General features: G+C 56.4%; 1 protein-coding gene across 1 annotated transcript in view; it reads right to left on the bottom strand.

Annotated features, from left to right (window-relative positions):
* Positions 1 to 15,453, bottom strand: part of SMAD6 (SMAD family member 6) — a 32,274-nt gene extending 16,821 nt beyond the window's left edge. The window contains exons 1-3 of the mRNA XM_032195295.1: positions 14,632 to 15,453; positions 12,149 to 12,205; positions 10,878 to 10,955 (exon numbers count right to left, since the gene is read on the bottom strand). Coding sequence (XP_032051186.1) covers positions 10,878 to 10,955; positions 12,149 to 12,205; positions 14,632 to 15,391 — 895 coding nt within the window. The 5' untranslated portion in view covers positions 15,392 to 15,453. The remainder of the gene's footprint in view (positions 1 to 10,877; positions 10,956 to 12,148; positions 12,206 to 14,631) is intronic.
* Between the last annotated feature and the right edge of the window lie 1,271 nt (positions 15,454 to 16,724).

The raw sequence follows: 16,724 nt of genomic DNA, 5'->3' as shown, positions 1-16,724 counted from the left end.
ACCCAACGGGGCAGAAAACACGACACGAGCAGACACATCCAGGGCACCAGCACCAAAACCCAAGCTCCTTGCCCCATGTAAGGCTTTTACCACGTGCCGCTGAGCTACCCAACACTTGGCATCCTCCTGCCTCGGCACAACCACCTGCCCCAGCTCTGCTCTGCTTGCCCTGGATTTGGGGAGCCGACTAAACACGCCGTGGATCCAGCACCCACCCACCAGCGTCCCCGCTTGCACTGCAGAAACCCAGCAGAAACCCACGTGAGATGATGGAGGAGAAAGCCCCCAGCCAGCTTCTGCAAACTCCGGAGCTGGAGCTGTCACCCTTGCCCAACTCAGGCCCCAACCATAAAACAAGCTCCACAATAGCGTTATTTATTTTTTTTAAGTCACAAATTATTTCCAGCAGCAGGAGGGTGGAAGGATGCAGTGTGCTGGACCCTGCTCGCCGGCACTGAGCCAGTCTCATAAATGGTTGGCAGCCGGCAGAGCAGCAAACCCATTTCTATTGAAATGAGCTTGTTACTACTAATTTTTACTGGCTTCCCAATTGATTCATAAAGTTTTGTTGGTTTCTTTTTTTTTTTTTTTTTCTTTTTTTTTTTTGGGTTGGTCGGTTTTTCTTTGCAGATCTCAGAAAGCACTTCCTGAGACACTTGGGGGAAAACAAGCCCAGGACTCCCCACGAAGGGCTGCCCCCTGTGTTCGTGCCCCTCCAAGCCCTGGCATCCCCCTTCCAGGCCTTCATAAAACCTTTCTATAAGGGGTCCTCCAGCTTTCAATGGGCTTCAATCAAAACCTCATGGATTCAGCTGCACCATTATCAGCCCTGGGGCAGAAATAGCCCGAGACCTGGGTGGAGGCTGCAGACACACACATCTTCTAGGGCTGGTTTGGGTGCACAACGTTTAACTCTCAGTTTTTGCATCTGCTCCCTCCGTGCACAGCTGGGTGCACCAAGCTGTTGCACTAAATAAACCGAACGAAACCGAACGGGTTGAAATTTAGAGCAGGAGTTTTTTTGTAATTACCAGCAATTTTTAGCTGAGACCTGGGTCAACTTCATCCATGGACCTTTCCTCAAAGCACGAAGAGAGCTCCTCCTTTTCTTGGACAAGCAGGGACAGCCAAAACCATACTCCCACGCGGCCAACACCAGCAGGACCACACCACTTTCACTCCACCAGGAATCCCAACGCAACCCAACCCAACCCAATTCAATACAACCCAACACAACTCAACACCATAAAATGCAACCCAACAGAATTCAACACAACGCAACACCTGGACACGAGCTGAGAGCACCATCAGCCACTTAAGCCCAAGAGGAGGACACTACAGGAGCCAGCCCATTCAGCTGTCTGTGGGATATTTCAAAATGCCTTTTAATGCTTTAGTACGACACTCCCCATGTGCTATGCTTACTGCTTTGACTTAATTAGTGGGAAGACCCTTCCCCATCCATTTCTTTCCCTTTTGCAAGCATCAGACTCTAAAGAAACATGAACACAAGGCAAAACACAGTGCAATTCTCTGGCTCCCTTTTTGCAAAAAGTTATGCTGTGATTCCCATTCACTTTAAAACAGAAAAAGAAAGCACACAGCGATCTCATTTTCACACGCTGCTCACTTCAAGGCTCAGAGAGCAAAAGGGCACGAGCTGCAGTGCACGAGGAAGATGTGACCGCGCTCGCCCGGCCGCCGCGGGGACACAACGGCATTTGTTCAGAAGGGGCTGAGAGCAGAGCCAGGAGCGTTTACAGCCACCACGGTCAATGTTTGCTTTCTCTGCCGCCCGGGCACGCCAGGGACAGGCAGGCAGGGAGCGCAGTGCCTTGTGGTGGGGGAAGACGGATCAACTGTGCCATTCTTCCAGTGCACAGCCCGGCACGGCAGCTCACAAGCAGCCGTTGTCTGCGCCGGGCACTCTCCCCTCCACCAGAACCAGCCACGTTTTGTAAAGGCCTGGGGAAAAAACAAGGAAATGAAGGAAAAGCGACGTGCTCTGAGCAGCACATCTGCAGCTCCGCACCCTCCAGAGATACGGTGAGCATAGAGGAAATGGCACAGCGCTGTCGGCACCCACCGAGCAGATGCCCCAAGTGTTGCACCTCTTTTCAGGTGGCTGTCGGGCTGGTTTACAAACCAGGAAATGCATTTTGTTCTTTATTATATCCATATTTTTTTCCCTTTCTTGAATAGACAACAGCGGTTTGCATCACTATGTGTGAAAGAGTAAAGCAGCTGGCTTTTTTTTTTCTCCTTTAAAAAAAGTCTTTAACATTCTTTGGCTCTTTGAATGGAAAAATCTTAGCAAACGAGACCTTAATAAATGGAAAGAGCTGAAAAATAGCCTTTCTGCTGGCACAGTTCGCTCCTTCTAATGGAATATATAGATAAAACTGACACATCTGGGTCTTGAACCTTCCTCAGAGCTGCTGCGAGGAATCCTTCCCAGGTATCCCCGGCACGGCGCTTGCTGGATCCAGCACCGATTCCTAAAATTGATTCCTAAAATCCTGCAGCCTCTGAAGCCCAGCTGAGGCAGGGAAGGGTAGCCTGATCCTCCCACCTAGGACAAGGACCATCCCCAAACCCCAAAACCTCAGCACAGGTGGAGGAAGGGGAGGGAAGCCACCGGCACAGCTCTACAAAACCCAAGCGTGGAGACTGCCCATCTGCCATCAGTCCAGCTGGGACGGCAAATGTGAGACAGGGTACATGCATACATGGCACTTTGGGGAGAGAATGGGGGTTTTGGTGCAGGGTTTGCTCCGGGAATCATGCTCTGAGAGGGAAGGAAAGGAAAAAGAGAAGGGAACAGCTCCCGGTGGAGCTGGCACAGCCCCTGCAGGTGCCAGAAGCCACACTTGGAGGCTTCCCTCCAAATGGAGGCTAACAAAGAAAAGCCACTGGGAAAAACTCAACATCCTCTGGATGCCTCTTGCTTTCCCAGGGCAGAGGGAAGAGCCTGGCCCCACTTGCAACAGTGAGGCTGCTACAGGATTGAAGGTGATGGAGGGGAGCAGCAGGGATGCTGCAGGGCTGGATCACACCAACCCTGCTGCACAGGGCCCTCTGACTGCCAGGAAAGGCCTCCTGCTCCCCCAGGAATGAAAAACTGCTGAAATGAATCTATGCATACACAGATACAGAAATAATCTCTCCTGCCTCCCTCCTTGTATCACTGGGAAATTGGGAAATTTAGCAGGTTATAACCCGGAACATAAAGCACCGCCCGCATGGAGAAGCATCGCAGTGAGGCTGCTCCCAGAGCAAGTCTGCACCCAAAAGGAGAGGCAGGAACGGGTTTTGTGGCGTGGAGGAATTCAGATCTGGTCATCTTGGCTGAAAACAGGCGGGTGAGCAAGGGCAGCACCCTGAGAGCCCGATACCCCCAGCATGGGGCATCTTCTCTAGGCAGCAGCTTCGCCCCGCAGCACGATGCGAGCAGGAACAGCCGCGTGCCTAATCCCCAGCACTTCGGGAGGACAAAGAGCCGAGTCTCCTTCGCCAGCAGATTTACCCTGTGGTTCCAGGGACGCGAGGCACTTCAAAGCCGGCAGCAGCCCGGCCAGAGGCAGTAAAGGGATGTACTTTTCGGCTGCTGAGCGGCGAAGTGAAATCCACACAAATAAGCAGTGTTCCAGAGAGGCAGGTTTAACCATCAGCCGCTCCGAGGGACGGGAGATGTTTTTCCTGAAGTCTTTTTTTTTTTTTTTTTCCAGTTTGTCTTGGGGTATTTTTTTTTTTTTCTCTTTCTTACTAAAACACGTCTCGAGCTCCTGCACCGCACACCCCGCTTGGATTTGAGCATCCTCCAGAGGTAAAATGCTGAGTTAGGGACTGGCGTCCAGGAAAGGAGGTGCCTTTGATGAATAGCAAATCGACGGACTTCAATCGTTTCGGTAAGCGCCACAGATTTAATAAGTTATTTCCGTGGAAAACCTTAGTAACTCGGGTATGAATCAAGCCTATAAACACCTCTCACTCATCAAAGTGCCACCAAAAAAAAAAGAAAAAAAATCTATTACTGTAACTCTGAATGCTAGCCTCTCTCTACAGGTCGCTCCAAGAAGCCAAAATTCCCCTTCAAAACATTCACCGTTTTCAAAGGTCAGCAATACACTGTGGCCAGTATTCAGCAAATCCATTTAAGAAGTAAAACACGCACAGAGAGGGAGTTCAAACAAAGCCGTGCCATCAGATGTGCACTGCTTGAAAGACACAACCGGAGTTACATCAAAAGGACTTTTACTACCTAGAAAGCCGTATCCAACTCCTAATAGGGTGCAAGAATGTAGTGTTTTGGCTACAAAGATTAAACTAATTTACTTTTAAGTAACTTGCTTACTTCCTGATGTTTCTTTTTTTTCTTTTTTTTTTTTTTTTTTTCCTCCAAGTGTGATGCTGAGGTGCTTGGAGAAGTGAGGGATGTGATTGCTCTGTGATTCAAGGCCAAACACCATAACTACTCAATGAACCACAGACAAAAACATATTTTATCTGGGTGTTGTACTTACTCCAAGAACTTCTACGCCGAAAACATCTCGGCTAGCTGCTGAAAGCCAGCGTGGATCCAGGTAAGGAAGGAAGAGGAAAGGCGACTGACTCCTCTACAACACATGCTGCAAAATGCAGCGTCCCCAGCACAACGCTGCTCCCCAAACACTGTTCCCCAAACGCTGCTCGTGCTGTCCCCACACTGCTCCCCAAAGGCTGCTCGAGCTGTCCCCTTGCCCAGCAGTCCCTGCTGCAGAGGGACAGCACCTCAGGGGCTCTTTCCTCCAGGCACCCACTGGGTGCCCCATCCCCAGCCCTGCCATCGCTTCCCTCTGGAACAGGGTGATGCTCCCAGAGCACCCCAGGCACACACACACTGCCTTTACAGCATCCTACCGGCTCCACCACGGCCATTTCTCACGTCCCGAGGAGCTCTGTGTACACACACAAATGCACAGGCATCGTCTGCAAAGCTGCTTTAATCCCTGCAGCAGGCATGGGGCCAAATATCGATGAGCCCAACCTCCTGCCGCTGGCTGTGCAAGTCGCGGGCTTGTGTTGCTGTAGACAAACGATCCCAGGGCTCTGGCAGCCAGCTCCCGTTTTTTCTGTCCTTCTGGAGCAGGGACAGCTCTGATTGTCCGCATTTTTCTAAGTGCTGCCTGTTAAAGCAGGACCGATGGAAGAGGAAGGATCTCTTATAGGTGGAGGAACGCACGTGGTGGGTGGTGACGGGGTCGATTCCAGCTCCACTGCCCCGCTGAGCCTGGATGCATCGCTGACACTTCTCCATTTTCCACCTCAGACGACACCTTTCCTCCTGGAGGACAGCATTTTTGGAGGCTGGTGATGTCCTCTTACAGCACAGCAGCTGCAAACCCTGAGAACAGCCTTTCCTCCCTTCTAGGGATGCCTGCAGTGCCAACTGCCCTCTCCTCGCGCACAAACCTCTCTTCACATCTCCAGCACGTTCCCCAGCAGCCCCTCACCCCTTCTGAAATTCATTTCCCCTCCCCACACTACTAACCTGGCCCAGCTCAGAAATCAATTCCGAAACCCAAAAGGCTTGCGTTGCGAGCCCATAACCCGCAGGATACTTTTACAAACAGGTGGCACTCGCCTTAGAAACCCTTCCACAGCTGCGCAGCCGCCGCCAGAACTTCATCCTCGTGCCGATGGGTTCAGCACCAGCTCCCTGCTGCTCCACACGGGGCGTTGGGTGTGCAAGGTGAGACGAAGGTGCATGGGCAGCAAAGTGTGAGCGAGCTCCTGCAGACCCCAAAATGCATCACGGGGCAGGGGACCTGACCTGAGCCACCCACTGCACCGGAGGGCGCTCCGCATGCGGGAATGTCCCTGCAGCCTGGGGTCTAAAGGGCTTTCTCCATGCATCATCTTGCCCCAGAGGGTGTGTTTGCTGAGACTTGATGCTCCAGATGAGTTCAGCTGCAGGTCGGTGAGGTCTCTGTGCTGCCCCACCTCCGGGCACCGCTCCTCATTGCCCTCCTGCCCCGCAGGAACCAACGTTTCCATGCCAGGAGCTGCCACCGGAGCCACCGCTGTGGCAAGCCCCAAGGTAATAAATCCAACAAGGACCCTCCTGTAGATCTGCAGGCTCTGGAGGACTCATCACCAGCCCAGACAGTTTGAGGACACTTGCTGCACACCTTTTTATCTGAAAGGGGTGAGTGCTGCAAGCCAGGGGTGCCATCCCCGAGGACTTCCCCACCTTCCCTGGGGGTTCACTCAGCGATTCGGGGCTGCCTTTGATGTCGGGGCCAGGCAGGGCTGGAGGCTTCGCTCCCACAGTGAGGTTTGGTGGTGTGAAGTCCTCGGGAAGGGAAGGGAAAGGAAAGGAAGGGAAAAGGGATGCTGTGCGGCTGTGCTCTCTGATCCGTGTTCCAGCATCCATGCAGCCCACGGGCCGTGGGGGAAAACCTTCACGCGGCGCGCAGAATTCCTCTCTTGAAGCCCATTGGAAAATAGATGCACTTTATTTCCCGTTGGCAAACTTAAAACTATGGAGGAAAAATGTTTAATATAAAAACATCTGACAAAGCACCTCCAGGATGTATTTTTTTGCATCAAAGAAGTAGCTCTTGGCAAGGCGCGCGCTCCTCCGACGAGAAAACCTTTTAGCCAAACCCTGATTGTTATGGACTGCTCCGAGTCAGACACGCCAGCGAGCTTTAAGTTAAATATGAAAGAAAAAGGAAACCAAAACCATTACTGGCCCAAATAAACATCTGTCTGTGATTAAGCTGGATGCACAGATACGCTCCGCTCGTTTTTTAGGGGGGATGGCTGTTTGCTGGAGCAGGACGGGGACAGACAGGAGGAGTAGGGTCAGCGATGCTGCCCGCTCCCAACCTCAGCCCCCAGCCCTAAAATGCTCCCAAACCCGCTGCAAACCCCCCTGCCTCATCACCTCCAGCAGAAACTGCCTGCCTAACGAGAAAAATAGCAGGTTTTCTACTAGCAGGTAATTTCCCAGTCTCTCCCCCCGCCTGGAAAGGGCAGTGTTTGCCCAGTTTCCACACACATCCGCCTTACATATTTATAGGCTTTTTTTTTTTTTTTTCCTATCCCTAACACAGAGGATCTTCATAAATTTCCTTGTTAGCATAAATCCTCGTGGTCTGTTATTTCTGGGGGGAGAGGAAGGGAGACGCTCACTTTCTCCATGCGGTGCATTTGGAAATCTGCTTCCTGAAGCCTCCCAAGGCTGCCGCGAGCAGAGAAAAAAACCCTGCAGCTCTCCCTTTGTACCCGGGACATCGCTGCAACGGGGCTGAGCCACCCCAAGGCATACAAGGATGCTATCCCTGCATCCCACCAGCACCACAAGCAGATCCTCTGCCTTTCCAAGACCTGAAAAAAGTGATCTAAACGAGCTCTGGCCCATCCATTCTCGGTTTCTCCACTCTGTTAATTCACAATTGTCCTCTGCCAATGTTGGAGTAATGCAGAGCGCATCCTTTGGCAGAGCCCAGCTCTGCACACAAGCCCTTCCTTCTCCAGGTTTCGGATCCATCCATGTGTTTTCACACCGGCTCCATCCTTTCAGACGAGGCTCCCAAATGCCCCAAATTCATCCCAGATCTTTATCAGGGTCCCAGCCGCACCTTTCGGATGCTACGAGCGAGCCCACCAGGGCTGAAACTCTCAAAGAGCCTGAGCACAGGGGAAGCGAATTCATCTCTGGAGCAAAGAGCACGCCACTTTTGGAACACCTCAGGCAGCATCTTCCCCGGCACCTCCTGCAAAGCCCCTGGCTGCAGGTACAAGCCCTCGCCAGGACTTGTAGCCAAGGGACCGTGCAGGAGGGAGGCATGGTGAGGAGCAAAGCCCTGCCACACACGAGGCTGGAGCCCCGCAGGCAGCCCGATTCCCAAAGGCCTTTCCCTCGGAACAATGAAACTTTCAATGCGACGGAGCAGGCGTGCGGCGGCACACGAGGCGAGGCGGCGCGACCAGCGGCGCGTTTTGGGGCAGAGCAGCGAGCACAAAGGCTTGGCACCGGCTGCCGTGGGAGCTGCTGCCTGCTCCTACGGCTCAGACCTCCCCGTCCTGAGAGCTGCTCAAGGAAAAGAGGTGCCCCGACATGATCCCATGGACCCCAAAAGACAGATAAACCGCTCCCGACAAGCGGCACCGCTGCCCCTGCTCCAGCACAGCCCTTGGAGAGCTCAGCGCCACCATGAACAAGACCACAGCACCTCGGGATCGCTGCTCGTGCAAATTTATGGGGTTTTGTCCACTGGGAAGGCAAGGAATGGGGAATGGGGTCTTTTGGGGTGAGGAAGAGCCCTGGGGGAGGCAGGGAATGGCAAAGCCCCCGGGGCCGGGCTGCTCGCTGCACCCCGAACCAGTTTGCAGAGCCTCGCAGCCCTCTGCAAGCCTGGCGAGTCGAACGGGTACAGCAGCTTCTTGGCACTGCTGGAGGAGCCAAGTCTGAGGGGAAGAGGGAAAAAAAAAAAAAAGAGAAATTACTACAAATGTTCCACCAGTTATGAGTCACGGGGCTGAGCTTTGTTTCTGCCTCACTGGATTTTGCCCTTTCCCTGGTATTTCCCCAGCCCCGTCCCGGCGAGCTGGGCTGGGGACGTCCCCTCCTGGGTGACCGTGGCACGGAGCCACCATCGGCAGCCCCAGGCTGGGGCAGTGACCTGGGTGTCCCCACGTGGCTGCTCGGCCCTGAGAGCCTGCCCACAGAAACCTGCCTGGGCTGCACAGGACCACGAAACCCCAGGTTTTCATCTTCGGATCCCCCAGGGACCAGCCCTGATGGATCCCCAGGGGCCGGCTGCACCAGTAAATCTAACGCACACCAGAGGCCACCCGACAAACTCCTGTGTGCCTAAACGTGGTGCTGCTTCAACTCCACGGCTGGAAACTTGGGATCAAAGACCTCCAAGTGCCTCCCACACCACCCCAGACCCTTCCTGACCATTGCACTTTTCAGAGGAACAAGAAGCGCTCCCAACCTGCTCCCAAAACCCACTCTCCGTGGGCAGACAGCCCCGTGTCATGGCCCAAACCTCAGGCTTCAGCCTTTCAGATGGTAAAGATCATCGTTGTAACCATGAAAAGGCCCAACTTCAAACAGCATTTCCAGTTTCTGTACATATATAGAGATGATCTTTCTACTTCACGCTAAAGCTTCCCGTTTAGAAGCCCGTCAAGCAAACGAGCGACAGCACAAGAATGGCTCTCTTTGTTACCCCAAACTGAATTCTGTGGTTTTCGGAGGAAAAGCCTTTTTGATGATCAAAGCCGGAGCAATAAATAGTAGCGGCTTGATGCTGGATCCAAAACGCCCTTATTTCTGGAAGGGGAGCTAAAGGCACAGTTCCTTCCTTCGGTACACACAGCGCGGGCAGGGCAGGCCGCGTGCCTCCTGTGTCGTTTGCACAGACCCACTAAATAAGTCAGGATGGAGAATAAACAAACCGAAACGTGGCACAGAGACCATGGCCTAAGTGCTTTTTTTTTCTCCTTTTACTCTGCAGCGATGACAAGTATGGGTTAACTTCAGTGAGGCTCTTATCCTCTTTCAGCAATCGGGAGCGCTGGGGAAAAATAAATCACGCAGCCCCAGACTCTTATTAAAAGTTACACCATTTGAAACCACGCAGGGGGAGAGCAGGGATCCGATTTCAGCCCGATCCTGGTCACATGTTATCATTATATTGTTCGAGTAAAAGTTAAAATCTCCCTTCCAGCCCAGAAAACCCACCAGATGTCCCATAAAGAACTCAGCTGTGATAGAAGCTAAACCATTACATCCTCAGGAACCCTGCTTTTAAAACTCCGCCGCTGTAATTAATGGCTATTATCAAGTTACAATAAAAGCCACGGGCACGGGGAGCTTTACGGGGACGGATCCAGCCCAGGAGATGTTTTGCTGGGCGCTGGAAGCACACGTTTATCACGGCACAGTGCTCCTATCAATTGTTCCCCTGCTGCAGCCACTTGGCACGCACACGGCAAGACCCGTGGCCACTGGGGAGCCTCCCAGGGAGACCATCCCCCAAAAATGCCCACGGGGCCACGTGCCATGCGATCACAACACCACCAGGCCATGCTGCTTGAAGGCTTGAGCATCCTCAGGAGTGGGTTTTGTCGAACCAGCCAAGTCACCGCCACCCCGTCTGCTCGCACCAGCCCCAGTGAGCACCAAACCCACCCAGGTGCTCAGCCCCAGACAGCTCAGTGGGTTTGTCCACCCCAAACCTATCTGCCAGGCCCTGCCTCACACCAAGTCCTTCCTGGCATGGAAAAAAGCAGGTCCCACAGACGGGTCCCTTCTTTCCTCCTCCCCGCCGCACAGTGCTCAGCCCCAGCCGGAGAGGTTCAACCACCAAGCACAGCCCTAGCGCCACGCGGATCCAAGTCCTGATCCTCTGCTCCAAGGCAAAACCGCCTCTGGTGGTGCCTGCGCACCACGAAATGCAAGAAAAGGTGCAGGGGTGGGGCAGAGCAAAGCCAGGGCCTCATTAAGCAAAGCCTCGACGGCTCTGCAGCTTGCAGCACAGGGCCTGGCTGCAGCAGGGAGGGCAGGCGGTGCTGTGCGGATCCCACGAGCTCAGCACAGCAGCACTGTGGGGAAAACAGCCCCATTGTCACCCCGGTGGGGACAGCAGGTCCACAGCTACCCCAGGGACACGCGTGGCCACACAGGGCCACCACCAGCAGCATCTCATCGCAGCCCTTGGAGCCCAGACATCTCCGAGCAGCCACCCTGAGCGGCTGCCCCTCGTGCTCCCCGTTTGTGCCAAGCGCAGGGAGGGCGCAGCACAACCCCCCCCACCATTCTCCTCCTCCTCCTCCTCCAGTCCCCGAGCTCCCCGGGAGCACGACCGCCTGCCAACCTGAGAACTCTCCGGGTGTGACATTGGGCGAGTTTGTAGCCTCTGTTTCAGTGTAAGACAACGTGGAATCCGATAGATCTGCAAAGAGACAGGAAAAAAAAAAAAAGCCCAGTTTTTAATCCTCCTGCGTTTGCAAGCGCTACGTGCGTGCCCGGGGCCCCCCTGCTTCCCATCCCCTGCCCACAGCTCCCGACAAACTCTCAGCTGGGCCAGAAAGCAGCATTTAGCTTTGTACCTCCACCGTGCAAAGTCTGGATCGCTTCGACCACAGAAATAACTGCAGCAAAGTCGATCAAACAAGTAGGAACTTGGTGCTTACTGGATAAGGTTACATTAAGCCTCTAAACAATTCATAGTTACTATACTTAATTATCGCCATTAAAATTCTTGAAGCTGTTTATTCTTGCTTCCTTCCTTCCTTCCTCTTTGCTGAAGCGAAGGAAACTTTGTTTTAACAAGTTAAGAGTCTTTGTTATTCTCTCTTGCTTACACCCCTCTAATTAAGTGCTCAACTGTTTGCTCACAGATTAACTATTATTTTTCCAATCAAACAAGCCAATGAAGCAGATTTCAGGCCCTGGCTGTTGTTTTAACCAAGTCACGTGTCGCTCCCTACCATCCCTCCCTGCAGCACCAGCAGTTTCTGAAGGGAATTACCCCGCAGTGGGGAGAACAGGGAGGGACGAGGTTGTTTTTTTTTTTTTTTTCCCCTCTCTTTTTTCCCACACCTAACAAAGAAAAAAAAAAAGGAGAAGGAAAACAAAAGCAACCCAGGACCAGCAAACCTCCTTCGCAGGATGCTCTGCACGCGAAGGCTAGGGTGGGCTTTTCCCTTTCCAAAGCTTTTCTGATTCGTTAGGAGCAGCAAAATGCCCTTCCAAAATTACAGAGCAGCAACTTTTGGAGAGGCTGCGTCTCAGGTTAACGAGCACAGGAAGGGCAGGAGCCGGCCGGGGCGCAGCCGGGAGCTCCCACGCCCCCCTCGCTCCGGCACCCGCGCGCAGACAAAACACGGCGCCCGGGAACCCTTCATTACGCCCCCATGGGCTTCGGCTCAGTTGGGGAAATCTGCATGCGCCTGCACGGCAATTTGGGATGATAAACCGGCCTTCGTTTACTGCTCGAAGCCCGTCAGCTGATGCTTGCTCAGAAGTAATGAGCAGGCAGAAAATCCCTGCTGCTGCCCGCTGCGCCACCGCGAGGTGCCGGTAACCGGCACCGGGGCTGCACCACGAGAGCTGCAGGAGATCAGAAGAGGTGAAGGCACCTACCCAGTGGCTTTTGCTCATCATTAGGAGACAGCCGAGAGTAAGGAGGTGGTGGAGACTCTGGAAAAAAGGAAAGTTTGCATTAGTGTTGTGTTCGGTCTATAAATGAAATCTCTTCTGAGTCAGGAGCGCTTTGAAGGCTGCAAACACAACGGAGGAAAGCCCACTCGCACTGGGAACCCACTAGGAACTCTACACCAAGCCTCGTCCATGCCTTTGCAGAACTGGGGTCAGCCCTGACCTCTCAAGGCAGACATTACGGCTGGGAACGTGGCCGTCCTGCCTCCCAGCACGGCCACCCCAACGGCGGCTCCAACCCACGTGCGGGGACCCAGCGAGAGCTCCCCAAACTCCGCATTACAAAGACTAAAAAATGGGATTTTGGGTGATGACGAGAGGCTCCTTTCTTGGCACGGACAGACCGATGCTGAGGGCTGGCGGGCTTTGGCCAAAAAGCCACCGAAGTCACTTTGGTGTGTCCAGCAGCACCTGGCTGCTCGGGGGCTTGGGCATGGGGGCCTCAGTTTGGTCCTCTCCTGGTCCTTCACCCCGTGAAGGTGCCCGGTGCTCAGCAGCAGCACATCCACAGCCACGTGCCCGCAGCAAGTCCCCAGAAGTGCCTGGATGAATCGGGACAGCGATCTGGCTCCTGCTGTGCTTGGAAGCGTAAAGACCACGCGACGAGCCGGGGAAGGTCCTCCATCATTTTCTGGGGTAGAGGTGGGGTTTTCTTCTCAATCACGAGCTCCTTCTAGAATTCGGCCTTCCTGCAGCTGGGCTGATGCTGACGCTGGGGAGGCGCCGCACTGGAAATTCGGAGGCAGGACGCTGACCCCAGGCCTCTCCAACAAGCGTGCGCTCCTCAGCTCCCACACTGAGCAGAAGACCAGTCCCTCAGTGTAATGACCGCAGCTCCCTTGGGGTTATTTCATCAAAACCGACGTCAGCATCCCCTCCGTGGTGCTCTGGCGTGGCCTCTGCCCAATTAATACCCCTCAAAAAGGAAAGGTTCCTCATCCTCATCCCGAAACAGGCACCGAAAGGCCCTAACCAAGCACGCTGCCAGCAGCTAGATGCTCTCCTCGAGGGCTCTTAACAGCCTCCAAGAAAAAAAAAAAAAACAACACACAAGCAGGAAACGGAGCCAACGTCCAGCCCTGGAGCAGCAGGTCCCCTGCCAGAGCCGGACCCGGTGCCATGGCGCGGTTCTTTGAAACACGACTGAGTTCTTGTGCTGCTCCATCCCATCACCCCCGGGGGATTTTGGGGATGAAGGCGCACCCGTGGCCAGAGCAGGGGGACCATTTGTGGCAGCACCAGGGCCGTGCTGGGCCTCCCGCTGCCTTCCCCCAGTAGAGGCAGAGTTGGAGCTGGGGGGGCCCCCGGCCCAGGGACCCCCTTGCAGAGCAGGAACGCGCCAGAAGCGCCCGGGGCTCGCAGCCACAGAGCACTGGGAAAAAGCCATCGCTGCGGGAAGGCGGCTTGGAAACTTTGGCCGCTTCTAAAATAAACGCCCATCCCCTCCAATCGAAGCAAAAAGCTACTTCCAGCCTCTAGCGATCTTCGGGGGGGGGGGGAAGCAGCGCGCCGGCGCTGCGTGCCGAGCACAGAAGTTTCTTTCAACCAAGTGATGCAAAGCGAGGCAGGATTCCGGATTGCAAAATAAATAAAATCAAAGCCCTTGCCAAGAAGGGGACCGTGAGCAGGATTCCGATATCCTCCGGGGTTTCTCCATCCGCATCGAAAAAAAAAATAATAATAAAAAATAAAAAATAAAAAATAAAAAAAAACAAGAAGGGGGCAAAGCCAAAAGCCAAGCCCAGGGCTCGGTGGGGCTGTGGCTGCCCCCGCTCCCCCCCCGGTCCCGCAGCCCCGCGCGGGGCCCTGCGGCTGGAGGCGCGGCGGTAATTGCCCGGCTCCGCGGCCGCCCCGAGAAGCGGCGAGCCAGGCTGGCGCCAGCAGGATGCAAACTGCACATTATCGCCCCTTCGGCACCTAAATAGCAGGGGGACCTCCGCGGGGGGGGGAGGAAAAAAATAAAATAAAATAGGGGAAAGGGGGTTGCTGCGTGGGTCTCACAAGCGCCGCTGCCTGTCCCATCTTGGCCGGGCGTGGGGTAATTTGGGGTGGGGGATCCCCAAACTCTGGGACTCCCTCTTAAACCTCGGGATCCTCCTTCCTAAACTCCAGGACCCTGTCTCCAAAGCTCAGGATCCTTCTCCAAAGCTTAGAACATCCTCTCCAAAACTAAAGGACCCCTCTCCAAAGCTCGGGACTCCCTCTCCAAAGCTCAGGACCCCTCTCCAAAGCTCAGGACCCCCTCTCCAAAGCTCAGGACCCCCTCTCCAAAGCCCAAGGACTGCTCCCCAAAGCTCAGGCCCCCCTCTCCAAACTTCAGGCCCCCGTCCCCAAACCCCAGCCCTCCTTCCCCACCACCCCCTTGCCTCCCCAACTCCACGGCCCCCCCCCGCCTCCCCGCTTCTCACCTGGCCCACAGAGGCGGCTGAAGTGGTAGGGGTTGCAGCAGACGGTGGGGCCGTCGGCGACGCCGAAGCTCTGGCACTCGCAGAGGGGTTTGAGCTCGGCGGGGTGCTGCAGGTCGGGCCAGCGGAAAAGTTTCCCCAGCAGGAGGTGGGGGGGAGCCGCCTGGCCCCCCAAACGCACCTCGGTGCGGGCCACCAGCACGCAGCCGCTCGGCATCCCCCCGCGGGACTCCACCGCCTCCAGCAGGCTGTCCAGCGAGCGCTCCTTCAGCCGCTTCAGCAGCGAGTAGGTGACGGCCTTCAGCTCCTGCTCCAGCACCAGCAGCCGAGACCGAGCCTCGCGGCCCCTCCGCTCCGGGGAACCGCCGGGGGGGGCCCCGCAACCGGCTCCGCCGCCGTCGGGGCTCGGGGGGGCGACCCGAGGGGCTCCTCCGGGCTGCCGCTCCCCGAACAGGCAGCAGGTCACCGTGCGCCCCCCGCGCTCCCGGCCGCGTCTCGGGTTCGCTCCCTCGGTGGCGTCCCGGCGGTGCCGACCCCCCCGGCGCTCCGCCATCGGGGGGCCCCCGCGGCTTCCCCCGGCCCCTCCGCAGCTCCCTAGGGCCGGGCGGCTCCGCTCCGGGCTTTTCTCGCCGTTTTCACCTCCGGCTCCGGGCTCGCGGTCGCCGCTCGTGGCGCTGCCATCGCCGCCGTCGCTGTCGCCGTCGGGCACGACGCGGCTCCTCCAGAGGCGCCGCACCAGCCCCGAGCGTTTGGACCTGAACATACGCCGAGGAGCGGGCGGCCGGGGGCCGGCGGCGCCGTTCGCCGCCCCCTGTGGCGCCGGGGCGGAGGGGAGGGGAGGGAGGGGACGGGAGGGGAAGGGGAGGGGGGGGGGGGGGGGCTGGTGGCCGGCCGGCCGCCGCCTCTATCTCATCTCAGCCCCCTCCCGGCCGGGCCCCGCTCCCCGGCTCCTCCGTGCGGCGCCCCGCCACAGCCCTGCGCAGCGACTCGCCCCCGGCCCGCGGCGGGGCTGCACCATGGGGCGGGCGGCGGGGCGGGGGCGCCGGGCGGGCATAGACGGCGCCGCGGGGAAGCTCCCGGAGCCCGGCTCACGGCCGCCCCGCCGGGCCCTCCGCCATCGGCCGCCGCCGCGCCGGGGCCGCGAAGGGAGCGGCGAGAAGGGGGCGGCGGCGGCGGCGAGGCCCGGGGCACGGGACGGGGCCGGGGGGAGGCCGAGCATAAACCGGGGGGAAGGGAGAGGGGGGAGGTGGGGGGGGAGAGAGGAGGCCTGGGGGGGTGTTAGGGAGGAGAAAGGGGGGATGTGGGGGGGGGAGGGAGGAATGGGGGAAGAAATGGGGGAAAAAATGGGGGGAAAAAGGAAAAAATGGGGAAGGAAAAAATGGGGAAAAAGGAAAAAAAAAAAAGGAGGGGAAGGGGGGAGGAAAGGGGGATTTAGGAGGGAGAAAGGGGGAAGTTAGGGGAAGTTTAGGGGGAAATTAGGGGAAAATTAGGGAAAAATTAGGGGAAGAATGAGGAAGATTAGGGAAAAATTAGGGGGAAAAGGGGGAAAATCAGGGGAAAAAAGGGAAAAATTAGGGGGAAAAAATCCCGGAAAAATCAGGGGGGAAAAAAGGAAAACGGTAAAAAAGGTAGGGGAAAAGGAGCAAAAATGGAAAACGTGAAAAAATAAGGAAAAAACTAGGGGAAAAAACGGAAGAAAAAATTAAAAAGCGAAAAAAAAAAAAAAAAAAAAAGGCTGGGAACTAGAGACGCCGGCTTCAGGACATGGATGGCAGCGGTGAGGATCCGGGGGGCGGGCGGGGCGCTGCTGGCGCTGGGCGCTGGGTGCTGGGTCCGGCTCGGCTCGGCTGGGCTGGGCTGGGCTCGGGCCGCCGGGTGCCGGCTGCCGGGGCCGCCGCTGCCGCCGCCGCCGCGCTCCGCCCGCCCTCGCGGAGCTTTTGTGTGGCTCGGGCGCGCACGCGGGGCCCCTGGCGAGCGGCGGCGCGATTGGCTGCGGCCCATCATGTGCCAGTCTAGACACTCCGGCGGCCCCGCGCCGCGCCGCCCGTTGCGCAAACAGCGGCTCGGCCGGCCGCGCTCTTAAAGGGACACGCGCC

Source organism: Aythya fuligula, chromosome 11 (genome assembly GCF_009819795.1).
Source record: "Aythya fuligula isolate bAytFul2 chromosome 11, bAytFul2.pri, whole genome shotgun sequence".
NCBI lineage: Eukaryota > Metazoa > Chordata > Aves > Anseriformes > Anatidae > Aythya > Aythya fuligula.
Note: the sequence above shows the minus strand (reverse complement) of the source record. Positions and strands in the feature narration are given on the sequence as shown.